General features: G+C 45.5%; 1 protein-coding gene across 6 annotated transcripts in view; it reads right to left on the reverse strand.

The window, feature by feature from the left end:
• The window catches only part of NCOA1 (nuclear receptor coactivator 1), a 364,761-nt gene that overhangs the window by 9,706 nt on the left and 338,317 nt on the right, over positions 1–16,738 (reverse strand). For all 6 annotated transcript variants that reach the window (XM_054988465.1, XM_054988472.1, XM_054988447.1 and 3 more), the window contains 5 exons: positions 16,057–16,183; positions 9,100–9,268; positions 6,954–7,274; positions 5,856–5,957; positions 367–769 (listed from right to left, as the gene is read on the reverse strand). In XM_054988465.1, the coding sequence (XP_054844440.1) occupies positions 367–769; positions 5,856–5,957; positions 6,954–7,274; positions 9,100–9,268; positions 16,057–16,183 (1,122 nt within the window). The remainder of the gene's footprint in view (positions 1–366; positions 770–5,855; positions 5,958–6,953; positions 7,275–9,099; positions 9,269–16,056; positions 16,184–16,738) is intronic.

Raw genomic sequence — 16,738 nt, forward strand, 5'->3', positions numbered from 1 at the left:
GTATCAGCAGTTTTGAAAGCCAATGATGTTGTTAGCATGCTAAGACTATCACTGGGGAGGCCTGAGTTCAAATCCACCAACATGCTCATATTGCCAGCCTTGGGCTAGCTACTCTATCTCAACTGAATCTATCTTAAGAATGTGGTAGTGAGGATAAAATGTATATGGTCTTGAGCTCCTTGGAGAAATAATGGATTAAAATGTGGGTAATAAACATATGTCCCAGAGAGAACTACATGCCTTATCTTCTATCCCAACTTTGGAGCAGGAAGTCTTGAATGATCAAGCCGATAATTCTAAGTCCACCATCCCTTCCTCTCAGCAAGATGTAAGAATACCCCTGAGCAGACCTGGTCCAAGACTCACCTGAGCCTGAGTACTGGAAGATGTTCTGCTGCATTTGAGGGTTCATCCCGGAGCCGAACTGTCCGCCAACATTTCCCATCATCCCCCTGTTCACCATGTTGTTGCGGTTGGCCAAAGCCACCTCAGGGTTGGACGCCAGCTGTGAGAATGGGCTGGTGGAGGTAGGGGGGTTTCCTGGATTCGTACCGTAGCTGGGGGGAAAGGGGAACTGCTGCGGGGGAGCTTGGGGGAGGCGCCCAGCCCCCAGCTGCACAGGGACCCCGGCTGAGGGGGGGAGGTTGTTCCCAAAGCTCTGCTGCTGCCTCATTAGCATGGCTCGTTGCTGCATTAGCTGCCTCTGCCGGTGCTGCTGGCTGTAGAGTTCTCGCTGGCGCTGGGCCAGCATCTGTGCATTCAGGGGGGGCTGAGGTGAAGGAGAAGAAAAGTACAGAGAAAATGGTGAGGATACCATAAAAGAGGGGCTAGAGGCCTCCACTGGAGTATGGCAGTATCAACCATTTTGCTGAAAAATGTGCAAGGAGTCATCCGGAAAGTAACAGGGTGGAAAGGGACAAGAAAGCTCATCTATTTGTTCCAAGGTAGAATCCTCTATACATCTTCCCATCATCAATATTTATTTATTAAAATATTTATACCCAGCATTTCCCTTGCGGCTCAAGACAGCTTGCAATTCTAAATGAAAACCATCTACAACAAAATAATCCTCCCTTAAGCCCCCCTTCCAATAAAATGACTGTAATTCAATCCCATTAAAAAACTATAGCAAAGAAAAGAGCCCATTCTACAAGGTGGGAGCCACTATTGAAGAGGAATGGGCTCTGGTGGATGCCAGGGTGGCAGCTAGTGGACTACAGGTGCCTAGGCACATAGAGGGAGAAGCCATGAAGGCTTTAAAAGGTCCTAAACAGCACCCTTGAGGTGAACTTGGAAACAAACGGGCAGCCAAGGTAGCTGTTTTAAAATGGGCAAGATGGGCTTCCATTAGCTGGCCCCTGACAATAACTGGACTGTTGTACTCTGAACCAGTTCCAGTTTCTGGGTTGTCTTCAAGAGCTATCCCACACAGTGTGTGTTGCAGTGCTCCAATGGCAAGATCACAAAAGCATGGATTAGCGTGGGCAGATAAACTGAGTTTGAGAGAAGAGAGAGCTGGTCAGAAGCACTCCTGGCCACCAAATTCAATATAACGACATCAGAATCCATCTCTGTAATACCTTTTGGGTGTGAAATCAAAGTCTATGTCACTAACCTTGCTTTCTATTACTATTCTGTCTACTCCTAAAGCCCTGATAAATGCTCTTAATCTGGTCTCTTGATTGATGGCCCTTCATTATCTTTCTACATCTAGAAGCCTCTTGCTTTTTAATGTTTCACTGGCTCTGCAATCCCTGGCCAATCTCTTTCCTCTGCATATGGTTCACATCTTCTCTGGTCAACAGTCCTACAACAAGCTTGGGACATGCAACCTCAAGAGTTCTCAGGGTCGTGGCTGGTACGCTGGTCAGCACCAGGTGCAGCCCTACTGCCTCCCACCTAGCTGCTGAGAGCTCCAAATAATTCTGCCTCCCTACAGAATTTGCTCTTCTATCCAAAGTATAAGGCATGAGATGCAAGCAAGACTGGCTCAATTGTGTTAAAATTGCACATCATGTAGTGTACACTAATAGAATGGCTGCTGACAAAATGTTAAGTGATACTTAGTGATTGTAATGTTTTGTAGGTAAGTAAGTTTGTGTATTAATGTGGGTTTTTTGAATATTGATTACTGTGGGTTTAAATGCAGGCCTCTGATGCGAGAAGGGGGAAGGCTGGAGGGTAAGTGAAGCGTGCTGTGACTGGACGGTAGCTGTACCTGAGGTGGCAGAGTGAACTGCAGTTTTTAGATCCAGAACTGAGGGAAAGTATTCATTCTGGTGTACTCAGGCAAACTGTGCGGAAAAGCCTGAGTGAATCTATGTCTGTGTGGATGAGAGGAGTGTTTATTCTGTTAGTGAAAGTCTGAGTGGAAAATTAATCTTTGTGACTGGGTTTGTGAATATACCTGTAATAATATCTAAGTATTTTTGAAATCACCAAGCTTATGAACCTATTCTGAAACCAACACACTTACTCTGCAACCATCACACTTGTGTACTTATTAAATTCTACTTCTGATTAAGCAAAAAAGGATCCCTTTTTTTACTTCACAGCCACCCCTGTGCACTGACCATTCTGTCATACTATAACAAAAACCTTTCTATAATACCAATTAAATGGAAGAGATCTAAGGCGAAACCCTTTGATGGCAGCAAAAACCTTTTGGGAAGCAGTAATATATAGGTCACACAGGCAAAGCAAAATGTCACAAGTGGTGTTAGTGGTGAGATGCAAACCTCTCATGAGGTGTTCTTGAGGTATAAACCTGGGTAAACTAGAGAACACCTGAAGCTCTGTGTGTGGGGAGAAAAAAAGAGTGTCGGTTGTGACCCGGGCCCTCCAGTGGTAGACGTTTAAGGTAACTTGATGAGGAGCTGTGATAAAGGTCCAAAGCAGCTTAAACAAAACCCTTACAGTGATAACATACAATAAAATAATCCATACAGCTCAAGCAGAGATGAGCCATGCTACTGAGCTACAAGGGAAAGCAAAAATATTCCTTCCTGGCCTGAACCATTGGCCTCTTCAATACAGTCAATTTCTAGAGGTGAGTGGACGGTTGTTGTTGGAGGTATGAAATAGAACCGGGGGTCCCCAGCCTCTCTGGGCCTGTGGGCACCTCTGGAATTCTGACATAGGATGGTGGGTGCAACCAAAAAATGGCTGTCTCAAGAGGTGTAGCCAACCACAAAAAGGTTGCTGCAGGAGACAGAGACAAACATACAGAGGAACCCCAAATACAGAGGAGAAGAGTAATTTAAAAAAAAACACCAGAAAAGAGAAATGAGGGAGAATAAAAACAACACTGTGTGGCAGCTGCTGCCAAAAAATGTTATTTTAATTTGCACAGCCAGTCAGATCTCCAGTGGCCAATCAGAAGCCCTGCTGGGCAGAAGTCCCACCTGGCCCCACCCACTTTCTAAAATACTTGGCAGGCATCAGGAAGAGTGTATGTGGGCACCGTGGTGCCTATGAGTGCCAAGCTGGAGACTCCGGAACAGATGGGTCTTGGCCTGATCCAGTAAAGCAGGAAATGCCATTTGTTTGGTCCAGAGAATAACGAAAAACTCATCCAACCACATTGCAGGAGCCCTGGAGAATTTTAGGTAAAGCAGATTCACTGTAGACTAATGTAGGGGTTCCAGAAAGTCAGCTGATAAGCTTATTCTGCTAAAAATATAAAAAGACATGCTCACAGAAAAACCTAGCACTTTCAGAGAGCTACGCAAATGCAACCAGGAGGGGTCTCACTTGCCTAGCTCTGTGCTGGGGACAGCAATGAATAAACATTCCACCTTTCTGGCTTCGATGCAGCTGCTAACTTATAAAAAAAATGGGGAGAAATGCCAGCTGCCTCCCTGCCTCCACCAGTCCTTGCACTGAAGAACAGCTGTTGTTGGCCTACAGTGATATGAACACTCACTCCTTTATGCTCCAATCCCTTATGCCCACAAGCATGTCCCTCCCCAAAGCAGCCTCTTTGGAAACTCTCCCAAAGACCTTTCCTTCTCCTCTTGTCCAGCTCACAGGTTTTGTTAAACTCTGCAAATACAAATATGTGATACTTGCTCAAGCTGATGGCCCATTTAGATCAGAAATCTGCCATCCAGAAGCAGCCAGCCAGATGCTTCGGTGACATTTGAACGTGTAATGGTGACATACACCCATTATTGTTAATCTTCACCATCTTGGTTGTCAGATGTACATTTTCACTGAACATGGATGCCATATGCCATCACATCTGTATTTACTGACAGATCTACTAGTTGCCATGTCTTCATTTAAGACTTTTAAAAAAAGCCACTTGTGACACAGTTATCACCATCTCCTGTATCATTTTTGCATTCTGAAAGAGAATTTTTTTCTTCACTATTCTCTTTCTCCACACTATTCAAGAGTTCGTAAACCTCTGCATTGTCCCTCTATTGTTATTTTGCTAAGTTAAAGCACTGCAACTTTTGGGGTAAGGTTTTGCAATCTTTTTCCTAGTAGTGGATTTTCCTTTTCATTGCTGCCGCTACAATGGGTCAATACATTCAACTGATCACGCTGAACAGACTGGGAATCAAGCTGTTCCTCTGAGTTGTGCAGGGAAGGCAGATCTCTTGGAGAATTATGCCACCAAGCACAGTTAATGCAACAGATGCAACTCCTGGGTGCAGAGACGTGCTCGCTGGGTACGAGAAAGGGGCACTCCCTCCTGTGAAGTCCCACACTTGTTAGCAGATGTTCAGACGCCTGCCACTTACAACGCTGGCTCAAGCCTGCTTCCAAGCACACTCAGGCATGACCAAAGCTCCTGGAATGGCCACTGGACTTATTGCAGCCACCTGCAAGTCTTTGCAGATCAACCTCTCTAAGAGTTAAACCCTTTTGAAATCACACTAGAAAAATGTAGAGAAGATGCCCAACAACTAGTGTAGAAGCAACTTTTAAATTTCTTTCCTCTGCTTAAGCAAACATTCAATCTGTGTTTGCACCAACTGGAATGAAGAAAAAAAAAGAATGAGTATATAAGATGACTGGTCAGCAGTTAAGATGGGGTTCCCTCAGGCTCAATCTTGGCATAAACTTCTCCATTTCCCAATTCAGCATAGAACAGGAAAAATGAGCTACTAAAGCATTTGTAGGCTTGAGAGCACCCTTATCATGTGGTACGTACCCTTCATCAGACTGCTGAGCAAACCACTTGCCCGACTGCTTTTTCACATGGTGAGGCTGATCTGAAATGCGCAGTGAGGCCCTTCCCACTACATTCACCTTGCTGTGCACTAAAATCAATCCAGCCCTGAAGACAGAGCATCCCAAGGAAGGTCTTTACGCAGCCCCCCAAGGCCCACTGTACTGTGCACTAAATTCCTCATATGCCCAGGACCAACTCTGTGTTGATGAGGATCAGCATTCAGTTTCCCTTTTCAGTCCAGTGTGTAAACTCCCCATGTCTCTTATCAAACACCCCCTTCCCCAGTGCCTTGGAGCAGAGGAGGAGAGACATCCTGACAGACAGCATTAAACCCTGGCATCTTACAGTTTACGAACTGACCCCTTTATTAGTCCTGATCCCTTCTTTCTCCAAACACAAGTGAACACTACTCACTGCTCTGTAAAAAGTAGCAAAACTACCAGTTTGTGTGTGTGTATACTGCTGCTGCTAACCACTCAGCAGGTTGAAATTGTCCCAGAAAAGCAAGTCAAAGCACCAATTGGCTGCACAAAGAATGCATTAGTCCCCAAGGGCTAGACAGGCCCAACCATGTCAATGAAGCTTTCCAGACCAGAAGGGCTGGCCCTACGCATCCATTTCCTCTATAACAAGAAACTCAGGGATGGAAGGGTTCTTCCTTAACACTTACCTGTGGCGTAATCTGTTGCTGCATGCCTGCCCTCATGCCCATGGCACCTGGGGGATTCGCTGCAAACTGGTTCAGGATAGCCTGCCGATTCTGGTGTAACAACTAGAGAGGAAGCAACGAGGGAAAACTTAACAGTTCTGAAGGCTGAATCATATGCTGCAGTCGAAATGTAAAGCCCCCTTTCCAATAGCAGTCGCCACAACAACCAAGATTGTTGTTGACTTAAGTGCAAAAATAAAGGCTGCACCAATGATCAGGAAAAAAAAAAGCGTAAGACTAATTGGTGCAATGGGAAAAATAATTTATTCAATCACCGTGCATTGTCAGAGGGATCTGTAGAATAGCATTGCCAGAAAGTCCCCACAGCAGTCAGGCGAGTTGTTTACATAGCCATAAAAAACATCTAGAGCAGCAGTTCCTAACCTGGGGGTTAGGGACCATGGGGGGGGGGTTTGCCACGAAGTTACTGCAAAGAATCTGCAAATCCATGTGTGCACCAAGTACTGTCATTTTGATCTCTTTGTCATTATGTATTGTCTCAATCAACAGATACTAATAGTACAACTACTATCGTGGAGAGGTCCGCACATTTTTCTGATGTTAAAATGAGGTACTCATACTCAAAAAGGTGTGGCACCACTGATCTAGAGGGGAAGGAAGTTTGCCATCTTTTCCCAGTTCTTGAAATGGCAAAAGAAAAAGACAACCCCAAGCTCTTTTCCGCCATCTCCATGACTCTGATGTCAGAAGGTATCTGAACAGGAACAAACATCTGAAGGGCCCAGTTCCATGTAAGAGAATGTCTGGTTAACAAAAGCAGGTTTGCAGCCTATTTTATGAAGCTAAGATAAGGAGAGGAGAAGATGTGCATGGACCGGACCTTACGAGGTTTTTCATTAGCCTGACAGAGTAGTTAAAATAGCCCTGGGAGCATTTCCTCAGGCGGCCCCCGGTTCACTAAAACGAGAGTTGTCTCTCACCATATAGAAGTGAAATTGGAAGGCTGTCAGCAAGGCGGACTGTGGGTTCTGCCTGGCCACACAGGACCCTAGAAGCAAAGCCTGGGTTGGGGAATAGCCATGCAGCATATACACTCACCTGCTGCTGTCCCTGGAGTCGCTGCTGCAGCTGCAACCGCAGATTGGGTGCTGTTGGAGGTCGGCTGAGAGCCTGTCGGGGCTGCATCCCCATGTTGGTGGGGTAAGCCCCACGGGGTGGAGGGACTTGGACTGGCATGGGACCGAAAGGCTGTTTCTGCCTGACCATGCCGGGGAAAGGGCCAGGGAGGTTGGTGGTGGGAGAGGCCGAGGAATAAGGCTGTGCATACATGCCAGGCTTCTGATCCATCACGAGAGGGGGCGGGGGTGGTGTTGCTTGCTGTGGCTGGAATCTCTCGCTGAGCGTTTCCAGACCACCTCCCTGTTCAAACAGAGAAAGAAGAGTGAGGTCCCCTGAGATTCAACACAGTGACTTAAATGAGCTCAAAGCCATGTAGCACATTTTGGGCTCTGCACTTGAAGGCTCTCAAACGTAATATATTTTTCACATTCACACATACATTTTAGGTGTATGTCTCAGACATCTGGAATGAAAGATTTTCCATGACTAAGAGATAGGGCAAGCTATGTTGAGAGAATCACAGGTGGATTTTTTTGTGGTGCCAAGAAATCTGAGGTTGCTCTTCTCATATGTTGTGTGCTCTGCTGTGCTTAAATTAACTTTTGGGTTAATTAAAAAGAAGAGATGTAAGGTATTACTATGTATTTATCTACTTATTTATTATCTGCCTTTCTCACTGAGATCCAAGGCAAATTACACGGTGTGAGTGAAAATACAATATAATCAAACAGCTACGACATTCACGGAGCAAAGTACAATAATGATCAACAGTTAGGACAATCAGGAAAAGAGATACAAAATAGGGTATGGCAGCAGAAACCTACTTTGTGCTAAAGTATTTCAATTGCCTCAAGTACAAATCTTGCCTTAGCCATCAACTCACTAGGTGGCCTTAGCCAACCTATTATTTCTTCTACCTCATCTCTATGCCCCCCTCCAAATAATATGGGGAATAATAGTGCCAGCCCACATTCCCAGGCTTCTGTATGAGTTACTGAGATGATCTACACAGAACGCTTCTGAAACATGCTATCTAAACACAAAGGATTACCACCATGAAAGTCCCTAAACAGATGAAAGATAGCAACAACTATCCTAGAAGGTCATCGCTGAAGCCACATTTCCAAAGGGCTGAACAAGGTAGCAATTCTCATGTTGTTGAAACACCTTCGGAAAATCTAGTTCTACCTGATTCTTCCCATTTGGTGATCATTGAAAGAAACAAATTGTCTGAACTCCTTACAACCAGCAATTTTTTAACAGGCTTTTAAAAGAGAAGGCAGTGAGCACAAGCCAGCTGTTCAATTACCAATGGAACCCATGATATTCGAGTTGGATCTTAAGCGCGCCACTGAATTTGACCGGAGCTGAACTTAAGCATCTTCCTCTGGATAGTTTCCTGGGTCTACAAAAGCCTCTGAAAATGGGGCAAGCAGGGTGTGTGTCTCTGCTTCACGCCCCCCCCCCAATTCTTTTGCATCTATTTAGTCCCCCCAGGCCACCCCTTTGATTGCCCTGTTTCCTGTTTATCCAAACCCTATCCATTTGATATGATATTCATATATAATAAATCAACCCAAAGTTGATGTAAGTCAATGAAATAAAAGAATATCTGCAGAATATCAGCTTTCTGGACTGTTGAAATTTCGTTTTTTTAATCTGGTGTAAATAGAAGAGTACAAGGAAGACGGAATGGGAAACCGTGAGTGTAAACACTTAGGGAAGCTAATAGGTTTGGTCCCAAGCACTGTGGGTGCAGCAGCACTTGCAAAGTGGAAATCTCCTTCTGCCACTTCAGTTGGTTGTGTTGCCCCAAACACAGATCTCAAAGCCGGGAGGATCTTGGGGAAAGCATGGGATGCTACATGGGAGGGGGAAATTCTCTAGTGGAAATGCTCCCTGCTGGGACCCAACCGAACATTTCCAGCAGAAAAGCGTGGTGTTTAAGAGATTTTTCTCTCCAAGCTGTGGGAGGATGTGGCTCAAGGTCACTCCTGTTTTCTGGTAAGTTTCCAGAGTGCTTTTAAGTCCTACTTACATTTGGCCAAGACTTGTAGGTACTGAAAAACTGTTCCAAAGCCCATCAAAACCAGGTCTCAGTGACATATATGAGTCAGCTCCCTACCTGGACCAGTTTGTCGATGCCAAGAGCTCTGTCCAGTTCTGCCAGCTCATTTTCGTCTTTGCCACTCAGGAAGGACACGAGCTGCTCAAGAAGGGCTTTCTCGTCATTCCGTCCCTCTGGCGTGGTGGGAGGGCACAAGAGCTCATCCAGCTGAGAAGTAATACATTGTCTGTAGGGACGGCAATGAAAACAGGCATGGTGAAGTCATTGGAACGCCTCTTGTTTTCTGTCTTGAGACGATCCTCGTACACAGTGCCTCTCTTTGAATGAAAAACCACCAGCGCTCTTCTATACAAATTCAGAGCAGGATTTCCGAGTGCAGGGGCAACGTTCATTTCAGAACGACCAACGAGCACCTGCTTCTAATGTCTGCACTATGTTCCATAAACACACAACACACTGAGGTGGACAGGCTAGTGGATAACAGCAGTGGCCCAGGGATGTGGCTTGCTGGCAGGCACTGCTGGCGGCCCCTGCTGCTTGTCTCCAGCATCTGGTGCTCAGAAGTAAGCCACCTCTGAACATGAAGGAACATGGTTAGCAGGAACGAAATTGACTATTTTTCTTCAGAGCCACCTGAAGCTACTTACCACATCTTACGGTGGTGAATTTTGCAAGTTAATTTTATATTGACTTAAGGTAGTAGTTCCTTTTGTCACTCCTAAGTGTACTGCCCATCTGATTTACTGGGTCATCCCTTTGAGTGTTAACAATATGTGAGTGAGAGAAAACTTAATCTTATAAAACTCTGCCTCCCCCCACCCCCCAACCATTCCTTTTCTACAATAAATAGTCTCTAATTTCTTCTCTCTGGGAAGGTGCTCTCCAGTCTCTTGAACATCCGGTTTGCCCTTTTTCTGCAGCTTTTCCAGCTCTTATTAGAGGAAGTAATATTCACCCTGCAAAATGTTGTATTGAATGTACGAAAATGCAAATTGGGCACATGAATACACACACACAGAGTTTTTGATCATTACTAGTTTGCAGAAAACACACACCAGGGACAACACCAATCCCTAGTTAATCTTTGCCTGGTTTTTACAGCTATGTTTGATGATGCTCAAATCCCACACCTTTACTACTGCTGCTGTTTGTTCTGCACTGATGGCATGGAAGACTCTCTGCAGAACTCTCCATACCCAGAGGGCTTATACAAATTGAGAAAAGGGAAGAATTCAAGGTCAGGCAACGCTCTTGAATAGAGAGCTATATACAGGAGGAAGGCAGGGTGGATACTGCACAAGCAGCAGAACAGGTGAAGCTCAGGTGGTCCAGAGAAGGCCTTGGGGAAGGGTGGATTTGGTTTTGAGGAAGATGATCTCAAACGAGGAAAGACAAGCAGTTTCCTAGAGGGGGACAGAAGGACATCCATCAAGCACTGGAAGGGCAAGACAGAAACAGGATCAGGTGAAGGGAACAAAAAAAAGCTGGAGGGATATGCGAGATATGTAAAAGGACATGAGAGACATAGTGTGAGCCTATGTGGTAAAACTAGTCTCCTTCACTATTCTTTTTCTGGCTAAGCACTAGGCAATGAGCATTGGAACTCTTTGCCACCTGGTTGTTTTATTATTAGTGGTGTTCTTCTGGGACTCCCCCTTAATTGTGGTGATATGTTTTTTTCGGTTTTAATATATAATATTCATTGTGTTTTTAATGTTGTAAACAGCTTTGGGCCCCGTTTAGAGGGAGAGGTGGCCTAAACATCTGAAAAATAAAAATAAATAAAATACAATAAATAAGCTCTATGGTATGCACACATTTTGCTTGGAGAATATCTCAAATTCAGCTCCTGGCATCTCCAGTTAAAAATGTGATCTCTGGCAGTAGGACTTGGAAAGCAACCTCTGGGATCCTGGAGAGCCACTGTCAGTCCATGTCGGTCAAAAGTCTAGATTCTGTATGAAGCATTTTCATGTGTTCATGTTTCTCCTTCCCTTCTCAATATCTACTTGGCCAGCACCAGAGACCAATAGGCCAAGCAGCTCCCAGAGCCCACTGAATGTGTGTCAGTATCGCCATTTTGCTGTGGCCGATTTGTGCGGGCCCCATGCCAAGAGACGGCCCCCCGATGTCCTACGTAATGATGCTGTGAAGTATGTGGCATTCCCACAATCCCAGCACCCCATCCTCATCCATCTGGCAGTAGCCAACAGTTGGCGGGCCCCTTACCCTTCAAATGAAGGGGGCTTCTTAAGTAAATTGCTTCCCAGACTCTTTTGTGTGCTGTTATGCTGTTTCTACATTGTGAATGTATGATCATGGGCAGCCTTGCTGCTTTTATCTTTTGTATAGCTTGTTACTGGCATTATTAATGTTGTGGCTGTTAATAGTAACGTTAGTTAGATTTCACACAAAATGAAGCCCCTGGAAGTGACAACTTAGACTGGCTTGGGAAAGAAAGAACAGCAGGCAGAAAACAAACAGACTTCTGTCATCCTCCCTCCCTTCCTCTCTCCAAACTGAATAGCTGTTTCCAATCTTCTTTGCCTGAATGCGTAATAAGACACATCCTGATGACAGGTCTAATATAAGTCAATGGGATTTGGGGGTCTGACACTGCCATAGGCAGGCGCATCACATTCACTGGAAAGCATAAAAGAGCCAGAAGAGAGGGACCCCCCGGTGCAAAAAGTTCCTAAGGAGTCAGCAAGTCTACTTGTTCAGCTCCAGATGAGCACCACATGTAAGTAACTGGAACTGATCTAGCTTAGCAGTCTTGCCAACACACATGTTTTAATGGGGGGAGGGGGCGCGGGGAAGACAAGGTCTTCAAGGAGGCTGAAGGGTGAGAGAGAAAGCAATGAGGACTTAAAACTAGTCCGTAACATGGCACTGCTTCCCAACACTGTGGGGCGCTGATAACTCACAGGACAAGTTTCGTTGGCTTCTGCTCAATATAACGGGCAGAAAAGGGAAAAGTGTGCAATAGTACAGCAGTCTCCCACTATCTACAAATTCAGTAATCTCAAAATGGAAGTAATACACAGGGAAAGGAATTGTATGCCATCTTAAAGACTAATAGATCTATGGTCACTCTGGAAGGAACAAAACTTACTCCGAAATTCAAGAGCTTTTTCACACATTAACGTATCTGGGTTTGACACTAAACACACACTCAGGCAGGAGCTGAAAGTCAATAGTGGCTTCTTTCATGCAGGACAGACACATTTCCTTTCATTCAGGACACATGCCTTTTCCACATTCACACATTCCACTTGTTCACTGACATATTATAGCCCCTCCTTTCCATCCCTCTGGGATCAAAGCCGAACACAGCGATTTTAAATCCTTTATCCCCTCCTCCCCAAATATAATTTTGTTCCACAAGTGCTCGCAATCAAATAATGTACAAAATAAATTAAAAGGTTTAATTAAAGGAAGCAGAAGAGGCTGAACAAAATAGTAAGGCTGCTAGAAACACTGCACAGTTTAAACATAGTCAAGAAGTTTCATTTCCCCCCACTTACTCATGTTTCTTTCTTTGAGTTACATTATCCCACCATGCAGCACAATCAGCGCCCCCCCTTCCCTCAAAAGCCACCTCCCCACAGAGTGGAAGGAGAAATAAAAATGCCCCTTCTGACTTCCAGAGGACTGTCATAATAAGAGCTGCAGCAGCTGGTCTCTGCTGCGGGACCTCCTTGCACGAATTCTTCATGGAAGGAAGGGAGCAGCTCCCTCAGATCCTGTTTAGCAAACATTCTGCACCCAACAGCAGTCAAAGTCCTCTCTAGGGAAAGCCTGAGTAGTAACAAATGGAACCATACGAAGCTCCACATATCATTCTCCGGTTTAGTGTTAAGGTGGCTTGCCAAACGGAAAACCGGGGCACGAGGCCAGGAACCTGTAACTGGATCCTTTTCTACTCAAAAGCTCGTGCACTGGGGCTCCTTCTGTCTGCCCTGAGTTCTTCAGCAATTCCAAAATAGCTTACATGGCTTGCATCTGGGGTAAGACAGGCGGGGATGGGCAAGGGAGATGTCAAGCCGCTACATCCTGCTACCTCAAGACACTGTGTCTTGCCTATGCTAATGGCCTCTCCTTAATTCCCCACCACAGTCACAAAAAAGCTAGATGCTTGGGATTGCTTTTGCAGAATTTTCTTTAGAGGAGGGATGGAGTGAAAGATACTGCATAAAGTGAGGCGGTGAAAAAGAGCCAGGGTGCATGGAAGAGCATGGGGAAGAATTGGGAGCTGAGGAGGTAACGTTTACTTATTTATCTAACAAAATGTATATCCTGCATTTCTGCTCTCATAAGGGCCACCGAGAAGCAGAGTCTACTTCCAATGCAACAATTCAGTTCCAAGTCAAATATTTATGACTTTTTTGCAGCTTCTTAGTCACTGGATGGCAGTATTTTAAACAGATAAACAAAGATGTCTAACTTTGACAGACTCATAAGAACAGCCGTGCTGTGTGCAATTAATGGCCCACGCCGTCCAGCTTCCGGTTTCACACAGTGGCTCCCCAGAGACCCCATGGAAGGGCCATGGGCAGGGCACGGAGGACGAGTCCTTCTCCTACTGTGGCTCACCTGCACCTGAGCATCCCAGAAGTCTGCCTATTCAACTTTTCATGAAAGCCTCAGAGGCAGGAGGCAGTTAAAACAAAACCTTCACGCCGAAGTGGTACAGTCCAGGATCAGTTTTACTACCTCGTATCTTATTTGTGTGAACGAGGCTTCCTAACTCAGCAGATGAACTGGCATAAATGCATTTCATTTGGAAAGAGTTCTGCAAATGCAAGGACCTGTCCATGTGTCCACTTACTGGCAGGGGGGGGGCGGGGGGAGTCACTTGGGTGCAACAACATGTGGACCTAAATCAAGCAGACAGATCCGTAACCCCCCCCCCCCCATTTTTGCAGGAATGCAGAAAAGTGAGCAGTTCCCACCATCTGCAATCACATTTATAAGGAAAACTTTCCCATCAACCCTTAGTTTAATTCAAAGTTAGATGGGTTCACTCACAAGAAGAGGGAAGGCGGGCAGTAGAAATCTCAGTATTTTCTTGAGGGGTAAAATAAAAAAAAGCAAACTGCACATTCCTGCCATTGATAATCAATGGAATCTCAACTTGTGTTATAAAGACTGGAAACCAGAGGGTTAGTTACCCAGCTTAGTCCAAGTTTTCCTCAGGTGAGAGACTTAGAACGTGCCCTCCTACTCCCCTGAAAAGGGACATGGACCTCCCCTCAGTGGAGAACATGCTACTCTAGACACTTCCATGATCCATAACCAACCCTCCCCATTGGTGTCCTTTGGCCAGTAGATCAATAAAGGGGTGTGTAGTGTGTGGAATGAAGCAATGTGGTGTGTTTGATAGGCGCTTCAAACATCCACAGACCCTGGACAACTATTCAGCATCACTGTGGGCTAGCTGCAGCTAGACGTCATGCTCACCTCGTTTGCCCAATTAAGGCCCACAGTGTGAGCAATCATATTGGTGAGTCATTTGAGAACCCTGCCTGAGAAGCTCTCGCACTCTGTTCTTCAACAGGAACACATCAAGTTCACAAAGTCTTTCTTGACTAGCCCATGAAGTCGCTTCCACTCTTTCCTTTTGCTTTCATCATATTCTCGAGAAGCTTTTGCCATGTTTCTTTACTTTTGAGTGTACCTTAAAAAAATGTCCCACTCATATGCAATGCGGGAAGAAAACATGGCAATGGGAAGTGATGTTCTAGGGGCCTCAAGAAGCCACAGGAAGGCATGATTAATGTGGCCCCAAGGACAAGAACAGGAGCAGATATGGCCTGCACAATAAATATATTAGAAAACCCTCTGGGCCAGCTTCTAGATGAGGCTGGTGTATTTTGTCACATAGCCTGACCCCATGACAAGGTGCTCAGGAATTATGCTAAGCTGCTGCCATTTAAGAGCAATGCAGTAGTTATTTGTTATATGCACTTACGTTTGGCTGGAATCCATGTACATAAAAGCTAGTTCCAACCTCCCTTGTCACCATCCTCAACATTCTATTATGATCCAGAGAGACTGACAAACAGAACCTAGGGCTTACGGCTATACAGATAAGGGCTGGATTTTGGTTCTCAATGGGCTCCATTAAGTGCTATGGGACATAATAAACAGGGGAGCAAACTGAATCTGAGAGAGGAAAAATCTGCCCCCAGCCTTGGCAACATTAACAGGGGCTCCCCGGGGGAGGGGCGTTCTTTGCAACCCCACCCTGGCATTTCCTCCAGCACCCATATGAAGCTGCCTTACCTTGAATCAGACCAGTGGTCCTTCAAGGCCAGTATTATGTGCTGTGACTGGTAGCAGCTCTCCAGGGTCTCAGGCAGAGGTCTTTCACATCACCTACTTACTGCCTGGTTTTTTCACTGGAGATGCCGGGGGTTGAACTAGGGACCTGCTGCATGCAAAGCAGAGGCTCTTCCACTGAGCCACAGCCCTACTCACTATAATGGTCGGTATTTCTCTATAATGCCCAGTGGTATCAATAATTTCTCATATCTTTTGAAAAATAATAACCTTTTCCTTATAAATACCTGCAGCTTGAGCATGACTTGGGACTGCCCTGGGAGCCTGATAAAATTACTTCATAGGCTTGACTTGGCTTATGACTGAGCTACTGGCTACCCTTTACTGCACCAGCTGCGTGCTTTTCCTTCAGCCTTCTGTATCTTCTAAAATTTCAGCCCTCCTCGATTCCAACATACTACGAAACACATCGAAGTTGGACTCCTCTGTTCTTCTTGACATTTCTTTCCTTTCTTAAAAAAAGTGGTGCAGCCCTGGCAGCAGCATAGAGTGTACAAGAAAGAACACTGCATCCCCAAAGCTGCTCCCCCTGTAAACTACATATCATATTTTGTAAGTAAGTAAGGGTCACACCTTGTTCCTTTCCAGTGCTACTCTGTGCCCACAGTCCTGCCCCGGATCACTAACTGATAACAACAACAACAACAAAACCCAGAGTTCTGTACTTACTCATCAGGTTTGCTCATAGGTCCTCGGTTGATGGAGGTCATGGAGTTGTCTGGCCACGGGATCTGCTCCGCCATTTCCGATGGCCGAAACTGATGATCTGTGACTCCCAGTTCCAGTTCAGGTAATCCTGGGGTGGGGAGAAAGTTACATGTTAGTTCATGAGCAAACATATCCAAAGAACAGAACCCTAGTTTGTCTTGGAGCCACTTTGGTATAGCAGTTAAGAGCGCAGGACTCTAATCTGGAGAACTGGGTTTGATTCCCCAGTCCTCCATTTGAAGCCAGCTGGGTGACCTTGGGTCAGTCACAGCTCTTCCAGAGCTCTCTCAGCCCCACCCCACCTTGCAGGGTGTTTTGTTGAGGGGATAATAATAACACTTTGGAAACCACTCTGAGTGGGTGTTAAGTCATCCTGAAGGGTGGTATATAAATCAAATGTTGTTGTTGTGTTGCTCTACTAGAGTCCCTGAAGATACTGGCAACCCCCTCCTGCAGCGGTTCTTATTGTTTTGTTCAGGCTGATCTCGAGCTCCTCTCACCTCTAGGTAACCCTCCAAGCACAGCATGATCATAAGCTTAAGGGTGTCCCATAGAGCCTTTGCTCAGTTGGTGTAAGTGAAGCAGAAACAGCGAATCAAGCTGGGACCTGAAGGCTTCTCTCTCTAAATTTACAGCAAGGGGT

The sequence above is a fragment of the Eublepharis macularius genome, chromosome 1 (genome assembly GCF_028583425.1).
Source record: "Eublepharis macularius isolate TG4126 chromosome 1, MPM_Emac_v1.0, whole genome shotgun sequence".
In the NCBI taxonomy this organism is placed as follows: domain Eukaryota; kingdom Metazoa; phylum Chordata; class Lepidosauria; order Squamata; family Eublepharidae; genus Eublepharis; species Eublepharis macularius.